This window comes from Camelus bactrianus, chromosome 7 (genome assembly GCF_048773025.1).
Source record: "Camelus bactrianus isolate YW-2024 breed Bactrian camel chromosome 7, ASM4877302v1, whole genome shotgun sequence".
Lineage (NCBI taxonomy): Eukaryota > Metazoa > Chordata > Mammalia > Artiodactyla > Camelidae > Camelus > Camelus bactrianus.
The window spans coordinates 69926057-69946367 of NC_133545.1; the positions used below are offsets into that span (position 1 = coordinate 69926057).

The 20311-nt window shown below is 35.1% G+C and overlaps 1 protein-coding gene across 4 annotated transcripts in view; it reads left to right on the top strand.

The window, feature by feature from the left end:
• The window catches only part of PCLO (piccolo presynaptic cytomatrix protein), a 310832-nt gene that overhangs the window by 270523 nt on the left and 19998 nt on the right, over positions 1 to 20311 (top strand). For all 4 annotated transcript variants that reach the window (XM_074367559.1, XM_074367561.1, XM_074367560.1 and 1 more), the window contains 2 exons: positions 8762 to 8903; positions 12910 to 12983. In XM_074367559.1, the coding sequence (XP_074223660.1) occupies positions 8762 to 8903; positions 12910 to 12983 (216 nt within the window). The remainder of the gene's footprint in view (positions 1 to 8761; positions 8904 to 12909; positions 12984 to 20311) is intronic.

The following is a 20311-nucleotide window of genomic DNA, read 5'->3' on the forward strand; positions in this document are numbered from 1 at the left end:
AGGTTGGAATCTATAGAGAAAGAGATAGAAAATGTACTTTTTACAATTCAAATTTCTTTCTATGTATTCTTAGTTTCAGTTTGTTGTAAAGTAGTCTCATTGCTGTTGATATTTCTTAAAGTAAATAACTCTTTTGGCTCAGTCCAACTATTAACATACAAGAAAACTGAAAAGACTTTATGTAGAAAAACCCCATTTTTGGAAGAATTTGCATTATTTTATGCCTGCCAAATTTCATTATTTACTCTGAGTTTCTGTGTGACATAAAGTGGTTTGATTTAAAGCAAAAATAGAACAGACAAGCAAGTTTTTATGATACATGTATTATTTGGCTCAAATCTTATACTTCTAGAGGAATTGTGACGTTCTGGGTGAAACACGTTCCGAAGAAGCTTAGTGAAATTGAAAGAATGATGATTTCAATAATAGTAAATCTTTTCAAGTAAGGCATTAGAACAACTTGATTTTATCTTTAATATAAAAAATAAAATAAGGGGGAGGGAGTAGCTGCTCAGTGGTGAAGTGCATGCTTAGCATGCAAGAAGTCCTGGGTTCAATCCCAGCACCTCCGTTAAAAAAGTATTAATAATACAATAAAATTTAAAAATAAAAGGCACCATACAATGATTGTCATGTATATACTGGTTTATGATGAGTGTCAAAAAAAATAGTGCTAATTGTTTTTTCCTCATCTTCACAGTTCATCCTTCATTTGTGTTACTGTAGCTCTAGGCCAGTAATTCTCAGTGTGTCCATTGATCCCTGAGGGTCTCCGAGACCCTTTCAGGGCTCTACAAGGTCGAAAAATTCTCAAGAATAGTAAGATGTTATTTGCATTTTCACTTTTATTATGTAAAAGTGCAGTGGACATTTCCTGGGTTGCCATGAGGTGGTATGACATCATTGCTTTGATGGTTTATGGAATATGCATTTGTCCATTGTTTATGTTAAATTTTTCTTAATTTTGAATATTATAAATATTGATAGATAAAACTCACATAAAACAAAATTCTTTGAGGAATTCAGAAACGTTTAAGACTGTAAAAGGGGTCTTGAAACCAAAATGTTGAAGAGCCACTCATCTAAACCTGTGCACAATCATAATTTTTCCAATAGTCAAAGACATTGGAGAATTAGAAGTTTCTTCCAAGATACAATCATCATATTTTCTATGCCTTATATCTCGTATGTTATATTTCAGAATTCCTTCTTTCCTTTCTTATTTAATGTTAATTTATAATTTAAAATTGATACGTGACAATTTTTCATTCTATGTTCTTATTTTAAATATTTTATTGGGCATGATTTAGATTAAATTATGATTATATGTCCATATTCATTACTTACTTTTGAAGTTTGACTGGTAAGTTGTCTGTCAACTTTAATCAAGTTGTTCCTAAACTCAGGTGGCATGAGAGGGAGTATTATAGATGTAGAGTACATTTTATTTGTGTTCTTATTTTGATGATAAAATTTATTAGAAAAATAATTGTTTCTAAGTTATTTGTTTCTTTTATCTTCTATTGTGTTATGTATATTACTGGTCCTATATATTGCAAATTAATTGTTGGCATAAATAACAATAGAAACACTGAAGATTATCCCTTTGATTCAAATTTGAGGAAAAGTTTCTTACTTCTTACTTAATCCTTGCTCCTTAATTTTTAAGTATATAATTTAGTGTGTTTTTAAATAATTAAAGCTAAAAAGGGAATTCTGGAAATATATATTTATCATTTATAGAAAATATCTGAATTTCCCATATTAGTTGTTCATTATTTATTCACATTCATACACACATTTATTTTTTTCTCAATGTCTGTTATGTTCCAGAGACTCCTCACAGTGTTAGTGATACTACAATAAACAAAAACCACTGTCCCCATGAATCTCCCATCCTAGTAATATTTACTGAATAACCAGTTAAAATATGTGGGAAGAATTATGCAGAATGACAAAAGCCTTATTTTTGTCTATCTTCAACTGAAATTGAGAAAGAAAGTAGCAATTAGTCATTGACTTAAGTTTATATGCAACCAAACATCATCATGTTTAGAAATATCTGGAAGTAGAATTAATTATATTTTTATTTATATTTATCTGGTCTTGTTCTCTCATAATCGTCACAGTCCACTGGAATATAACCAACTACAGGAGGAGAGAAAGTATGTAAGAAAGAGGTATTTGGAGAAGGTAGATCTATAAGTGAAATTAACTAGAGAAGTTAGATTCCATGAGACTGGATATATGCTTGTAAAATAATTGTCCAAACTCCTCTTTACTTTATGACCATTGACTACGTTTGAATGATAGGAAACATAATACTCAGTGTTTGTTGTAAAGCAGGAGAGTAAATGATTAGTGAGTATGGGCAACACCCGCAAAATAGTGATGCATTAGCTAAAAACAGATTGAATCGATCTTTATAATGTCTTGAAAAAATCAGTCATAAGCCCAACGTGGAAGAGTCTGAATGAACATGATTAGAGGCTTTACTGCCCTTCCTGAGACATAGGAAACAGAGGCATCACATTTTCATCTCCCTCTCTGAAAGAAGCTACTATGTGAATAGTATGGAATATCTTAAAGGATGTATTTTGATTTTTGTAAGGAAAAAGGACAGCACAATATTCCATTTCTCATGGCTTGTTATAACTTTCTGCTTTTTATATATATGCATATACACACACACACACACATATATGTATTTTTTCTAATTGGCCAAGCCCAGTGTTAGTGCTAATTTCATCCTCAATGGCCCTGGGAGGGATGTAACATAATCACCAATAATTTTTCTTTTACAAAAATTTTAGTGACATCTTCCTTCCACTGCCCCCACCCAAGGGTTTACAAATGACTGATGCTGAAATCAGAGTTGCCTGTTTTCAGTACTTTTATTTGTGAAAACTTGTAATTTGGGGATGTGTCAACACTCCTACAAATAGATGTATTGAAGCTATCTATACCATTTTTCTAGTGTCATGTTTCTTTTAAATTCTTCCAAATTGGATAATGAATATCCTGAAGTAAATTCAGGAATAAATATATTAAATTTCTAAAATCCTTGTAAGAAGCAACATCTTTTAAATTAATACCCTGGATGGTAGTAGAAAACATAAAAATGTTACTGGTCATAATTCAAAGGAAAACCTACCAATAATGCTTGTAAAAGTGGAAATTAAAGTCTTACATTTTCAGGTCTACATTCAAATCAAATCAACAAATGAGATAAAACTGCAAAATTTCTTTAGTAAAAATAACAACAAAAAACAGTAATAATAACAGATAGGTAGATAAATAAAAAAGAGTGAAAGGTAAAGGAGAGAAAGTAGAAAAATTCACCAAAGTAAATAAATACCAGCTAAGGTAAAGTTAAAGCTAGCTAAAGAACAACAATTTTTTAAAAATGCATGCTATAAATACATAATTTCTAAAGTAGGTGGTTATTTTCTGTTCCATCATTATACTGCTGGAATAAGCAAAATAATTAGTGATTGATTTCTCTTAATTTCCAACTGTTGAACCTAAAAATCCTATGCATTTTATCTATGAAGATAACACTCCATCAACCAAATACTGTGGGAAATTCCAGGCTACCTCCATAATAAATTACTCCTGAAGTATTTGGAAATAGCTTTACGTGGACCCAGGATATAAAACCAATGATGGAACAGCAAAGGCAGCAAGGCTCCCAAGCATTGAATTCTAAGGTAGGCAGAGACCTCTCAGTCTTAATTTGAGACAGTTAGATGTGATAGAAAAGTGGATTAGCACTTTTTAGTTTTGATTCTTTCTTTTGTTAATTACTGTGTGATCGAAAACAAGTCACTTAAACTTTCCATTGCTTAGTTTTTCTATAGGCAAGATGATGGTTGTGGAACAGGTTATCTTTAGAGTCCTGACCAGCTTTCAATTTCCATGAATCCACAATTGTAAAGTCATCTACAATCTGATCCGGGACTTTGAGCACGGTGCTGCCATCGTGTGGTAGATACAGTGACAGTCCCGTGTTTATAAGTATAAATATAGCAGAGGGGGGAAAAAACCAACAGAGCAAACTAATTGAAGACAGATGTGCAGTCATAGAGACACTACCAGGTTTAATTAAGGTTATCCACAGTGGAGTAATAAGACAAAATGATGTCTAACCATCTATCAGCTGCAGAAAATGAAGAGATCAAAGAATAATTTTAAATAGATTGAATTGCCTCGCAGAGGATAAAATTCGTTCGCCTGAAATGGCCCGTTGATAACTGAGTCACAAAACGATTCAACATGCTAGTATTTATTCCTGTAGCATACAGAGACCGTCTCTGTAGGAGTGGGCTTATTCCATCGTATGTTTATATGATACATTCTTTTTTCTAGTTGGTATTTGATAGTACAAATGAAAATTCAAAAAGAAATCCCCTCCCATAACTCATTAAGAAAATGGCTCCAAAATTTTTTATCATTAAATGAATCTCAATTCTAATGTAAAATAGCTATTTTCATATGTAATACACAGGTGATTAATACATGATCTCTGAAACTATGATTTAAGTTGGAAGAATAAAGCAGAGGTAGAATATTTTTAATTTGTTAATTTTGAAATCATAAAATTATGGAAAGTCTAATTTAGTTTCAATGTTTTAAAATATTGTTTTCTTCAAGAAGGTAGAAAGAGGCATACTGATCTATGAAGTGAGCGCACCGCATGTTTGTACACCAAAAAGTACAATCAGCCCAGGTCCTAGTGTCTGTATTAGCGCCCTCTGGTGGCTCCCATGGAATGTTACTGTACATAGTATTTTGTCACTCCAGTTTTAAAATGTATGTATAATACTCATGGTCTGCCATAAATTTTTTTTTTTAATTCACAGAGCTATCCTCTCCCATGTTTCTTGTATTATCATTAAATATTTCTTTGAAACCAGTTTTGGGGAAATTGGGATAACAAAACATCTGGTTGAGTGATCCCATTTTTCTATATGTATATGACAGACTAAAGTTGAATCTCTGATTTTAAAAGCTACCACAAAAACTGGATTACCCAAAAGTTCACTGATAAAGAACATGGAGTTTAAAAATGCTACATAGCGGTGTTTTTGTTGAGCTATTTATGATTTGTATGAAACATGGAACTGCATAACAAAGTGAAAAATCTACTAAATCACTCAGATGTTTTGAGTTGTTTTTTAAAGCAAAGAATTATTGATATAATTATCATTATTTTAATTTTTACTATCGATTCATTAAATACTGCTTCAGCATAGTTACAGGATGAAGCTTTTAAGAAGGCTACCACAGAGCAAACATGGGTTCTGCTTCCATCAACCACATGAATGTAACGACTACAATTAATGGTAGAAAGTGACAATTGCCAGAAAAGATACAACAGTCGTGTGCTGTGAGAGTCCGGATAGAGAAGGGTTCACTCTGACTGGGCAGATGAGGAGAATGTATGAAGCAGGTGCTGTCTGAGCTGAGCCTTTCCAGATGAGTATAATTTAGATGTGAGAAAGTGACAGGGCCAGAGGAGGGTCTAACAAAATTGGAAAGAGTAGGCTCAGCTAGAGCTCAGGACGGGGGAAAAAAGCCAAACCGCAGGGTTCCAGAGAGAGTGGTCTGAATGGGCTTCCATAAAGAGCATAAAGGAAAATTATGAGAGGTACATGTGGAAAGGAGGTGGTGATAAAAGGACTTGAGCAAACTGAAGAATTTGACTGAAATCGTGAGATGTCTTGAAACTGTATATGATCCAGCCTCCCATGTTAAGTCCTCAAAGCACTTTATTCATTAAAAAGTTCGCATAGTACAAATTCAGTTCAGTTTAATAGAATTGATGGTTTCTTATATGGGGACTGATTCAGTGAAAAGAGCTTAGTAAATACCCGTGTTGTTTCAAGCATCTGAAAAAGAACTGTTAAAATACCTGGACTCTTAGCACCAGCTTATCAAAACCTCTGCATTTCTGGGTTTTTAATCTCATTTTATGCCCTGTAGATATAGTCCTTTCAGGGAAGATCCACCCTTCATTTTAATTGAATTTCTTTTCAGAAACTAACCACATGTCAGATCTATCTTATCTCTACGCTTACATACCAGGGTAAGAATAAAATTCAGTTATGCACCAGATGTTTCACTGAGATAATGCCAAAAATCTAGATTCATTTGAATTATTTACCCAACCTCTCCAAATCTCTTTAGAGTCAACCTGACATGTAATTTTGTCTTGCAAAGATGTTAAGGTAGACTTAGACTTATTCCAAAATATGCATCTGTTCCCTATATTTAGGTTTCTTTCTTTTAATATTTCTTATAAAGTATTACTTGTTTGCATTTAAAATATTGACAACACTTGCATGGTCTTTCCAAATGAGATTTTATTCCCCCCAGATGATATGAAAAAACTATCTTTCCTTAAGTTTATTTCTAGCTTTGTTCCTTTCCTATTATTATATTGTTTTATATTCTGTTCACATTTCTCAAACCTCCCAGAAGAAGAGTAAAACTAGAAATTGCATCAGGTAAAAGCAAAGTTTGTGAAAGAAAAGATTGGATATTTTGAAATGTGAATAATAAGACATCATTTCTATAATGTGGATATTTTGATATATTGTGAGATTGCTCTGGGAAAAAGTCTTAAATTAGTAAAGATAAATTGATTTTTAAATTACTGTCTATTAATTAAGGTTTGCCTTTGAAAATAGTACATCGAGATCTTCCAATTGATGAAATTAAGTCTTGCATTCAGTATCACACTAAAAAATATTAACAGTCTATTTGGCTGGATTATATAATGCCAGGAAAAAAGTATGACAGCTTTTTTTTTGTTTACAATTAGATGACTTACCTGACTCATTATGTGGTTGATTATACAGTATAATCTACTTTGTGTATGTTCATAATTTTGTGTCATAGTCATTTAGTACCTTTTTTAGCTTATCCTTTTAAAAAGGATACATCATCTGGGTTTCTTCTCTATAAGTTGAAGAAAATATTAAACAAACATTTTATGACTATTATTCTGTTTCTGTAAAGCTAGTCCTGTGGGTTACTTGTAATTCATTGGTGACTAGCTATTTAATAGGATTCAGGCCTTTTTCTAACTAGCTCTTTCCAGTGTATGGACACCTGATATATAACTACGAATTATTAAGCTTTTCCTCCTTACTTCCCTATTCCGGGAAAGGAATCCTCTTATCACTGGAATAGATACTATGAAAATGTCTGGTGGCTTTAGAGAAACAGCTAGTCCTGAAATGGAAGGGAAGAAGTGAGGAAAAGCTAAAACCTTTGCAAAACTTCATCCTGGCTAATCTGGTGGAGCATTTTCTGCCCCCAAAGGATTTTCCCCCACAGGGTCTGTATTTTTCACTTCATTTGGGTGTGTTGGTTAAAGCTCCACCAGATAAAGAGTCATGGTGTTTTTATACATTTCCTTAAGAAAAATGATGATAATTTAGGGTCATTAAATGATTATCAACTCCTCACCCAGTGGTGTCAATCTATCCAACTTGCTAAGAAACTGCTGATTGAACAGAGATGTATTTATGGAGGAGAGAGACTCTAAGTAGTTTTGCAGCCTAGAATACATCTAAAATTGGAAGAGAATCAGGGCAAATTCATCGTCAGGGGCTGGGTGTGCTCAAAGACACTGGGGAGGAGCCACTGATGATAAAGCCCTGAAGAAGAGGTTGGGTGTGTGGCAAATAAAATCACAAGACGAAGAAGAGTGAGTTACTGGGTTCCTGCTTTATCTCACTTCTCATCGTCCCAGCCCATGAGGGAGGCATTACTGGCCCCATTATTTTCAAATGCGGAAACTGAGACTTCTTAGAGTTACTTCAGCAAGAGTCAGGATTCAAAACTGACCCATCTGATCGAAGCTCATGCTCTTAAACTGATGACAAGGCAGAACAAATGACAATTTCAAAAATTTGCCTGGAGACGCTCCACCTCCAGCCCCCAACAAAAGAAGAAGAAACACTTGCCTTCTCTTCATTCCTTTTGCATCAAAATTTCCTCCCAAGTTTTCTCTAATCCAGAATTCCACTAACAATATTACCACCCTCTTACTGCGTAATTTCTAACACAAATTTTTCATAGCTCTTCTATAGGAATATGGATTCTTGTATGTAGAAACTCAAACTCATGGAATATTTAAAACAAGTCCCAGTCATAGGCAACTAGGAAATGCCTGTGAGGGAACAAATCTCTTCAAATTTAAAAATCCTGCTGGAGATAGTTGGTAGAACTACAGGCAAGCCCAGAATCTTCACTCATGTTCTAAATAATCTGTTCTATTCTGTACCTTCACTTCTCAAGAGGAAAACAAATTATTGGTTATGAATATGGAAAATACTTAAGCAATTTTCAAGTATTCTGTTATTTCTATCTACCCAAGTCTTTCTAAAGTCCTTTCTCCGGGAAACAGCCACAAATCCTATTTGTTTGCCAGGTCATTATTGCCTTACTGTACAAACAAACCACAAATAATAATAGTGCTATTTAACTTGGTCTCAAAATCTGATGGTTTATCCCTGGAAGTGGGTTTTTTTTTCTTTTATGTCCATTAAAAGCAATCCAGTACTTCAGTGTTGCCACTGAGAGTTATTGGTTAAAGAAAAGGAAGTGAAAGGCAGGATAAGAAATGTGGAGTTCTTGCTAGAGCTGTTTCTTTATACATGTAAATGAAGAAAACGTCTAAGTATGCGTTTGGGGGTCAGTGGGAGGTTCATTGATTGACTGTAGTGTTGACTCTTCCCACACCATGCAGCCAAGCCCGCCAATCACCGGCCTGCAGAAAGCTCCGTGTCCACTGGCTCCTCGGGCAGCAGCTTTGGCAGTGGGTATAGCGTGGACAGTGAAGGAAGCAGCAGCACCGCAGGGGAAACTAATCTATTTCCTATTCCAAGGATGTAAGTGCTTCCTTTTTTTTTTTTTCACTACAGTGTTGACAGCATCATGAGTAAGCTTTTCTTAACATTGAACAGGAAATTCCTAGTTAATTATCCACGTCTGAGTCAGTGTCCCTGAAAAACTTCAACTGCTTATGCCTCCATGAAAAATAGACTGTTCAGGAAAGATTGGATTAATTACGTTAATTCTAAGGATGAATGCTGGTCACTACCAGGACTGCTTAATCAGTGCAATCTGTATTTAAAAGAGAAAAGCTACTAAAATAATAACTCAGCCATGCCTGAATCAAGTTCAAGCATTAGGACTTGGATGCTTTAATCACAGAACAACCAAACACTAACATCATTGGTAATTGTGATAAATGTAGATCAATTTACTTGCAATGAGGAGATATTTAAACATATTTAAAGAACTCATACATCATATTTGAAATAGATAACATATATACTCATAAAGACTTTTCAACAATAAATCTACAGTTAAAATGGAAGATTTTGAAGGGGTTCTGTATTTTCTAGAACAAATAACAGCAGTACATAGGTCCCCAAGTATATCCTCTTGGAATGAAGTTCATTTATAAAATGTCAAGCCTCGAGAAAATCATACTGCAAATAAAATGCAAAACTAAAGCAGACTGTGTTTAGAATGTGTTAGAATGGGCTAAGCAAAACTTAGCAGCGTCTAAGATAAATATGTAGGTTATATCTATTCCAGTATCAAAATCTAAACTTCCCCAGGAACTAGTTTTCTGTCTTCAAAAACACCATTGGGCCACCCAGCTCCAGGGTCTGGGCCAGGGTGAATCCAGCCTGCTGCCTGATTTTGTAAACTCTGTGAAGGACTGAAGATGACTTTTGCATTTTTAAATGTTAAAAAAAAAAAAAATACCAGAAGAATAGCGTTTCGTGACACACGAAAATTACATAAAACTGAAATCTCAGTATCCGTAAATTAAGTTTTACTGGAACACGGTCATACCGGTTTGCTTGTGTGTTGCTCATCGTTGTCTGTGCTCTGGGAGCAGACTTGAATAAGCACCAGGGGGACCATTCAAATCATTCACTGGCCCTTTGCAGAATGAGTTTGCAGACCCCTGGTCTGGGCCCTTGTTAAAAGGTCTGTTTCATTTTCTCCATTGAGTGAAATCTCTGAGGGTGGAACTGCTATTTCTCTTTGGTTTAATGTCGATGTTTTTTAAAGTAAATCTTCCCTTTTGATCTCCAGAATAGTTCTAATATTTAGATAATGGCTCGAGTTTATAAAAACCAAAATGATGGGAGAAATGGATTTGTACAGTGAAAAATGTGTTTATTTTGTGATTTTTCAAGTTACATTTTTCCTACTTAAATTGATTAATTATTGGATTACTAATCTATCTTTTTTTTTTTGAGACCTAGGCTGTGAATTCAATAGAGTTGTTTGTATTTAATCAGTTCTTTTTTATTGGCAATTGTTTCTAAAAGGAATCTGATCTCATTAGTCCACAGCCTCTGATGATCCAATTTAACTGAAGAGAATTTCAGCAAATTCATTACATTCGTCTCTCCAAGCTGTGACTATGGTATAACTTTGTACAGGTTTTGTACCACACATCACTTAATAGCTTCCAATGTATCTGTACCTTTCAAGGTACATAATTTAACACTGATGATAATGTTGTAACTTCCAGAGCATAAACTGCATTATTTCCTCAGTATCTGAATGTCTGAAGTGAAAGTTGATTTTTTTACATCCAAGCCACATTTCAACTTTGTTTTTTCCCATTTTCCTCTTTCTCTTGTAAATCAAAACTTTCCAAAACTGCCTAGGCGGCTACTGTTTTGCCGTATGAACACAAAGAAAATGCTGTCTTCTGCAGCATTACAGGACATGTGTAAGAAGTGGTATTCGGTAGTTCTTTTATATCTCCTTGTAGCTAACACAATTATTGCTTGGGAGAGCAGAGCGTTCAATAACTATGTGGTGATTGTTTAACAAGTATAGATTATAACCAGTGCAGTCAGAATGTTCTGAGTTGAAGATTATTTATTGGGAATTTAGAAAAAATTGCATCCTTCATGTGACCCACAGCTGCCTTTCCTTTGCACTTTACTTAGCTTCACTGTGCTGCAAGTTTTCTGTACAACCTTAGAAATGTAACTAATACACATTTTGGCTAAGTATCGAATGTTAAAATCAGTTTTCACTAGAAGCAAAAACTGCAGCTGAATATTACCATTAAAATATGAAATCTAGGACTCGAGCAAATTAAAAAATTATCCAAAATTTTATTAAATTACTAATAGCTATTTTGTTAAAGTTTGGCATAAGGTAGGATGGTAATTTTTCAGTATTCTCATCTACCAGATTAGTGCTACTAAAACCATCTTCACTTTCAATTGAGTTTGGCTCAGTAGCAAGATGCATTTTGGCTCGGTCTGCTGGTATAGGATGCTGCTAAAGGTGAGATTGCTCCTGAGTCATTAAGCTGTTTAATTGTAACAAAGTTGATTTTTTAACTTATCAACTATTTGTCTTGAATCTCTTTGAAGCAATTACACAAATTAAGATTTTGTGCGTTGCTTACTCAAGACTTTATATATTCAGATGCAGACCATGTATGCATAACTTCTAACATTGTTTTATGTACCTTATTCTTCACATGATCACTTCTTAAAAATTTCTGTTTAAAACTTTGATCTAGAATTGTCATACTGAAACAATGTAATGGCTTTCAAGATAAAGTAATTTTTGAATTTACGTCAGGTTCTCTTTCATTATGAATAGAACCATTCAAGTAGAATAAGAGGATCTTTAGAACGATTTCAAGTAAGCTATCATTGGATTTTTAATAAATAAGTACGGTTACATTTTCAGCAGGTTCAGCAAAGCAATATTTTTGTGAAAGTAAGAATGAATTGTTAGTAAATCCTGCTGTGTTAGAATTATTGTCTCGATATTATAGTATCGAGACATTCTTTTGTTCACACATCTTTTTTAACACTTAAGCATTTTTATTCCGTCTTTTAGGACACCTTACGGAGCTACACATAAAGGCAACTTCAGAATCTTTTGTTTGCTGTGTAGCTTTTTCTCTGAAGAAATAAGAAGTGGCCTGTAGTCTCTGGGCTGTTACGTTATCAATATTCTGAACCCACAATGCTCAAAGTACCATGAATTCTTCATCTTTTTGGCCTTCCATAAGTTTAAGGCTAAAACTAAAAATGGTTTGCAACCATTGACTGAATTCTAAAGCCATTATGTGTATATCTAGTTATTAATACTTTATATTTATTGACTAGGATGATGTTCCAGGCCCTGTGCTAAACACTTAGAAACATCTCCCTCATGTGTGATTTCCTCATAACCAAAAGGTAGCTTATGTTACTATCCTTATGTTACAGAAGAAGAAATAGTCTTCACCAGATTGAGTAGATTTGCCCTAGAGAAGAGTCTACACCAGATTAAATAGGTTTCTCTGGATGACCCATAGAATAAAGGCGCAAAGCCAGAGGCAGAGGCAGGCAGTGACTGCAGAAGCCGGCATGCTGTGCACGGTAGGAAGCAGGAGAGATCTGAAAGGAAGTCACTATGTAAAACAAAAATCTGTTACTAGAATATTATTTTTATAAGTTATTCAATTCAAAATTTTCCTTCTCACCAAAGGATCCATACAATTCATTATTACAAAGTGTAAAGACATTAAAAACCCTTCTCCGCCTCGAGTTAAAAACGACAAAAAAAATTCTGAAACAAAATTTGAAAATATGATGGTCTGGTCTTTGATAAATGAGTTAATGAATAGGACACTGAATTTTGAGGTACATTGTTTGGACTAAATACAAAGGATAAACAGGTTTCCACTTTAACAATTCGCATGATCTAGAGCAATTTATCGCGTTATATTTGGCATTCAAGTAATTTTTTGCAGGTCTAGATATATAATGTCATTTTATTTTTACTTGGACTCCTCGTTTGCATTTCGATCATAACTGAATATATAACTTTTGTTTCCTTTTGAAACAGAGGGAAGATGGGGCAGAATGGGCAAGAGCCTATCAAACAGCCAGGAGTAGGAGCAGGAGTGGCGGACGCCGAAGGTAAGGTAAAATGGACAGTACTGGGTTTTGGCTGAATTCATGCTATACTGTTTGCTTTGTTTTTCTTTCAACATGAATGTTCATTTCTAAGTACTAATATCAAAAGCACTGGGAAGTAAAGTCACCATTATCCGTATTGTCTATTAAAATAGAATGACATCATAACTTCATTTAACAATTTTCCAATTTCCTTATTCAGATTTAACATCGAAGTACTTTGGGGCACTAAAAATTTTTAAGGGAAAGAAGAATGAGGATAACAGAAAGGGACTCAGAAAACTTTCTCATGGGAAAAATACCTTCTTGATACTGAAATTGAAAAAAAATTTTTAAATAAGAAAAATGTTGATTGAAATACCATACAGATAGAAAGTCATGAAACCTCATTTAGGTCCATGGAAATCCTTAAATATGTGGAGCTAAGAAGAAACTCGTGGTGTTAAAATCCTTTTATAGGAAAAATAATGACTGAACTAACTCCTAAAGTAAAAACTTAACTTGGCATGAAACTGTATTTTATTCAACAAATAGCAAATGTATTACAAAATGCCAAAAAAAATCCTTATCCTTATCAACACAGAATCGGTATCCCTACGGTGCACAATGACTTGCTTATCTTTCACTGTATTGTGATACGATCTGAGAGCACTGTTACCCCTCTTGCCTTACACCAGCCTCTCAATAATTTTAATTATTCTAAGTACTTAACACTACTCTAAGTCCTTTTCACATATTATCTCATTTAATTCTTACCATTCTTACCATTCCTGGTCTTACATGAAAAGTAACTGAGGTGCAAACAGCACACACAAGATAAGAGCAAGTGACTTGAATCCAGGAAAATGATGCCAAGTCACGTGCCATTGAAAAGAATGATTAGTGGCGTGGTATCACAACGGTGCTCAACAGGGAACAGGAAACCCAGATTTGTGCTTCAGATCTTATCTTGACTGGTGACCTGACCTTTCTGTCTTCAGAAACTTCATCAGACAAATGCTGGATCTAAGCAATGTTTCAGGTCCCTAGTGGACTTTAGATATTATGTACTTCTGGTTCTACTAAAAATTTTTCTTTGAACTTATTCAAAGACTGTGCTGCTTCGACTTGTTGCCATGCTCCCAGGGTTCCACCCTCAATCCAACATTTCTTTACGTACCCTCTCTCTGCAAAAGCTCATCAGTCTTGTCTATATGGTGATTAGTCTCAAATCTACCACGCAGGCTCCCTGGAATTCAGACTCTGACGTCTGCCAGGCATTTGTGTCCAACCAAGAAAATAGAAACCACTCTGCATATTTAAAATAAAGGAAATGTATGGCTGGAAGGCACTGAGAAACCTGGCAGGGGGTAGGGAGGTAACAGAAGGAAGCTACTGTCCGTAGAGGCTGGAGCCCACGAGAGCAAGAACCAAGATCAGCCTGCCTGCTGGGGTCAGGAAACTAGGAAGAGACACAGCAAAAGCCAGAAATACATCCTGAGACAGACAAGGATGGGGAGAAATATCCTGATTTCTCCTGTCCTCCCGTCCTCCTGTCTCTGCCTGTGCATGATCAAGTCCTCCCCGAAGCCAGCTAACAGGGAGCCTGGGAACCATGCAAGGGCACCACTATTCTGAGAGGAGTGCAGAGAAAGACCTAGAATGCCTCGGAGGCATAGAGCTGGCACAAGATTTTGCTTGGAGATTCCATAGATGCATCAAACTACATATGCCCTGATCTCACTTCACCCTCTTCCCTAATTTTCCTCTTTTCTCTCCCTGTATTCTTCCACCACTCACAAGGTCTGTGCTATGTATACCATTGTATATTGTGTTACCATTGTCTTTTGACTTCAATTTCCATATTTCTATGCCTGTCTCCTCTGTAAGGCTGAACAACTCTGAGAGGAGGTCTGGTTTATTCATCTTGGTGTCCCAGCCCTTAGCAGAAAGCATTGCCCACAAAATTGCTTCGAGAATGTTAAGTGAATGAAGAGATAATGTGATCTTATATAAAAGTAATGGTCATTGATTTTCGTAGGACTCTAGAATTCAGGTGTACAGAGAAGCAATTCACGTGCAATTTTTTTTCAAAAGTTTTAGCTACTTAATTTTACCTTTCTTTTAACCTTAAAGTTTGTAAATAAAATGATTTTAGTGTAAATGTTAACAGCTGTCAGTGAATAGACACTGTTCATCCTAACACCGCTTTCTTCTTTTGCATCAGTCCCACACAAAACATACTTGTTTTCCAAAAAGAGCCAGCTATGAGTCTGTATGTTTATATTTTAGTGAACTGACTTTTATCAGAGGTTAATCTCAGATCAGCTATTGAGCAGAGGGGCGGAGGTTGAGAATGCGTACACTATGGAATATGTAATGTAGTGTGAGTCGTGCCCTTTTAGCATCAGTATTTTGGACCAGTTATTTTTGACTGAGTTATTATGACATTTTGACAGTGAGCAAATTTACAATATACCTGTCTATGTGAAGTTATGAAGAGTTTTATAAGAGATGTAGAAGAGATTGCTAATAATATAGAAGAGAAAACTGCAATAAACATTAAACCTTTACAAGCAATCTTACATTAAGAAGAACATACAGAGACTGGGGAGAAAATTATTAAATAAGACAGGAATTTGTTTGTACTAAGCAGATAAGAAGATACCAATTTAAAGTGCAAGATTTTGCTTTGTCCACACAGAAATACGGAATCAGCTTTGTGTTGTGCTTGTGCTGTAGGTTTGATGTAACTTGTGTTTGTTTTGAGTGATCCGGGGGATTGCTTCACTTCCTTTTGTTGTCAGTCAATAGAAACAGCCAGTTTATGGGGAAACAAAAAACAGACAGAACAGTTCATATTTTTTAAAACATAGTATGTAGTGTCCTGACCAGAATCTTCCTCCTTTTGGTTCTTCCCCACGGCATCAGAAAAACAGTGTCTCTTTGTAGATTAGTACAGTTTTCTTGAAATTGTGTTCTGGCAAGATTCTACTTCATCTTGGGCCTTTCGTGTTATTCATTTAAGCAGTTTGTTTTCTGAGCACCCCGGTCCCCTCTAAGCAAAACTGATGACAACAATAGGACAGCGTGCTTTCAATCAAAGGAGATCAGAGATTTTAAGTAATCATCTTTGGACAGTTTGCATTCATAAAATTTTTATTCTTGATTACAGTGTATAGAAAAGAAAAGCCGTGTTTTATGGGATTGAAATTTTGTGTTAAGCGCATTATTAAGAGTAAAAAAAAATAGCTGTGTCCTTACCCCACTTATTGAGCAAGTCTACTTGTTCTGAGTTCTGATTTTTTAAAATCGATTTTCTATTTAGTCATTTTCTCTGATGACGTTTCATCTTCTCTACAGCAGTGACTCATAAATCTTAATTCTAGCATGAGATTAACTCAGTGGGTCAGCGAGTGAGAGCAATCAAAGGTTCTGGAATTCTGAGCTAAGGCATAGTGGAAAATGGCAGTAGTCCTGTGGACTAGCTCTGCTAATGAACGGTTGAACTTCCACGATGTAAGTAAGCACACCACGTCAAGAACGAACCGGCACTGTACGTGGCACGTGATTAATGTTCTTTAAATTGCAGCTATTATTGCATTAGAAGTGGATACGAGAGAGAGCCATTTGGCTCCCATCCAAAGGGGTGACAGCAGGCAAGATAAAGTATGCACTTCTTGGGAGGGCCGTACAAACCGCCTTCTTTCAAGATTTCGATCAAATCAATTAGACTTTCCAATTGTACCGACAAGTGTTTTCCCAGTTTGCCTTGAAAACTTCTAATACTCTCAAAATAGAAGCTTTCCTACGTTTTTATTAGGTCTGTTTAATAGTGGTATTCTTTGCTGGTGGGCATCCATGACTGGCTTGACTGCTTTACTCTTCTAACCCAGGTGTTCACTAGCTGTAGCAGCAGGCATTAGGATCATAGCTTTCTCTGAGGCTTAATTTGCCTGGCTGCATGCATCTGAAGAACAAATAACCCTAAAAGAGTTTAAGAACGTCCGGGTAATACTCAGTGGTGCCAGAAGTGAAGAGGATCAGTGACATTAATGTAAATGCCAAATATTAGTTTAATCAAAATTGTAACATAACTACATTACAAGGAAGAGGAAGGCTAAATCTTCACCTACCAAAATTTAAATATCAACAAATTATAAAGACAACACAAAATTATTTTGAGAAATAGAGAAATATAAAGGACCAAAGAAATAGATAAAAATAGTTGATGGTAGAGTTTTCTTAGCAGTTTTATTAAGGATTAGGGAAATAAAGAATTGGACCATGGGAGAGCTGATTTTTGAAAAAGAAGTCATAAAATGTAAAATGTTCAACCTTTTGATATGTGAGGAAATAAAAATTAGGGATAGTGATCAAACAGTATTAACAAGTACAAGAAAAGAAAGTGTGACATTGTTTGCATTAAATAAATAACTTCCTACTATGACCCTAAATGATTATGAATATCCATGCTCTTGAAACATTTTAATGATAGTTATTACAACCAAGTAGTCTCTCTAACATACTCATTACAGATATTCGGATAGCATCAATGCCATACAGAGATAGCATTTTAACTTTTAGGAAACCTAACTTTAACTAATGACAGTAACATACAAAATCTCTGGGGAAAAGAAAGCTGTAGAATTCGAACTGCCAAATCGTCTTAACATTTTTTTTCTCTTCACTCAAAAATTGAAATGAATTTCCTAAATGCCCAGAAAGAAAAAAAAAATGACAGAATTTTGGAAAATACAAAATTCATTGGAGATAATTTCTTTTTCTGCCATTCAGATTATTAGTTACTTTCTCTAATTGAAACATTCTTATTTATTTTACCCAGAAAGTTGTTTGGAAATTTACATAACTTTCTATAGAGGGGGGGACTTATATTTAAGTGAAAAAGTAGAATGACCAAAAAAAAAAAAAAAAAAAGACCAACACATTTCACACAAGACTTTGCTCAACCAAGTAACACTTTCCCTGAAGGAACCAATTTTACAGATAAGAAAGTGACACAGACACGAGATAATATACTCTGAGGAAAGTGCACACTGCTGCTTTATTAAGTGTTGGACTGTTAGTCTCTAAAATAAAAAATCAATATATTCTATTATTTGCTTTACCACAATAAAGTTGTAGGAAAGAAGCATTTCCCTATTTAAATCTTTTATTTTCAAAAAAGCTTTGGTATCTACTCAAGTCATCTGTTACATCTGAGTATTTTCCTGCACCAAGCAAATGCAATTTTGGACTGTTATCGTCCAAAGCAGACGCTTTCTTATCCACTAAATAACACACCATTGTGATTTCTGTAATTGACATTGCCCTCTAAAGCCCAGACAGATGTCACTGGTGTATGAAATACTAAGTAGCAATGACAGAGCTTTTCCTTACACATTTTATTACCATATTGTTGCTACTGAATAAATAAATATAGATAGATAGATGTGGCTATATATATATGTGTCCATTCTACGTGATGATTCATCCTTTCAAAAACCCCAACACATCCTCCTTAATAGCAATAACCACAGCATTACAACTGACATTTATTTGCTGAACACTCTCCTGGGATCTTTAAAAATTTACTGGCCTCAATTCTCACAATAACCCTGTAAAATACATGCTATAATATTTATGGTATTCCTGTGTCTAGCACAGAGACTTGTGCAAAATACCCACACAATGAATTTATTTTTAATTAAGACACTAAGACTCTGAGAGACTAAAGGATAAATCAAGCCTAGTAATACACCTGTGAAACTGAAGTCAATACTTACACAAAAACATTGAGATGGAGTCTTAAAACTTAAGATTCTTTAAATAGACCTGCAATTCCCAAATGTCTTAAAACATGATGTTAATCCTGTATGTTGCTAGACAACTTTTTAAGGAGCTTACTACCCTAAAACTGAACTCAGATAGACGACTTCAGTTAAAAACGACACAAGCTGCTTAAAAGTATGGTAACTCTGCACTTTTATTTATTGTGCTTCTTTTTCACAAAGCCCAGCTGAGTCTACAGAAGATGATTAATGCTGAGTCTCCCCTAGAAAGAGCCAGTGCCCTGGGGCAGACAGATATGTTCATGCACAGTTGGGGTAAGAGTTATGATAGCGGTGAATGTGTGTTAAATACTAAGTCATTTTCCTTTAGGTTGAATAAGGAAGGCCTTCCTGGTAGGGAATACTTTTTTAGATAGTTCTTGAAATAAAAGTAATAAGTAGTCTACCTGGAGGAGGGCTGATGAGGTTTTAATAAAGGGCAAGGAACTTCATGTTCAAGCCTTAGAACGTGAGCGAATATGTATTACTGGTGAGCCTGGGGGCACTTCTGTGTGACTGTTGCAGAGTCCTGTGCTGGAGGGAGACAGGGCTTGAGACGTAATCACGGTTCAGATAATTTATGAAGTATCAGACACTGTCAGAAGGAGTTTAGGCTCTATGCTGTAGCTAGGCAATTGGAAGCAAAGGAAAATTTCTTAACCTGATTTGGTGCCATGAAGGATGAATTATAAGGGATCACGTCTGCAGCCAAGAGACCAGTTAGGTGGCAACTCAATAGTCCAGGTAAGAAAGGATAAGGACTAGGATATAAGAGGAGAGGGGATAGTCAGCTCCCAGAGCTCTCTAGGAAGACAATAGGAACGGATACCTTTGTTCTAAAAATGACTGGGAATCAAAATGCAGAGAAATTAGTGCTTTGGGCACTAATAGAGATAAAATGATACAATTATGGTCACTGTAAGTGACCAGTAGCTAAATATAATTATGATTTAAAACGAAGAAATTTTTAAGTGTTAACAGAGGTCAGTGTAAAAAGTGATAAAAGAAACTGGGAAAATGATAAAATGCAAACCTACGTTTTACAGAATTTTAAAGAAAGAAGTTGGCTGTGCTTTAAAAGGCCATCTGGTATGCACTTCAGAGGACATTTTAAAGATAAATTAAAAGAGTAAAATGGAATTTGAATGAGAGAGAACACAAATTTTGCTCTCTTAACTTGGTCTATATATTTAGCGACATTCATCTCTTGTTCCGAATGTGGAAAGCTTGATGAATCAGATCCTTTTGCATACTGTGTGTGCGTGTGTGTGCAGGGCACTCTGAGTGAAGGAGGAAAGTCACTGAAAAACAAGTTCAGTTGAGGGATTTAATCTCTTAAATAAAAACTTCCAGGATATATTCTGAAGACAGTGGGTAATTAGGTCAATTAAAAAAAATTATACGTCTAAAGAATTATGCAAAGAGATCAAACACTCAGAATGCTACCATAAGATATTAAACATGGATTTAATCAAAAGAAATTACAATTCTGTATTTGAAAAACCACAAATGTTGATAGAT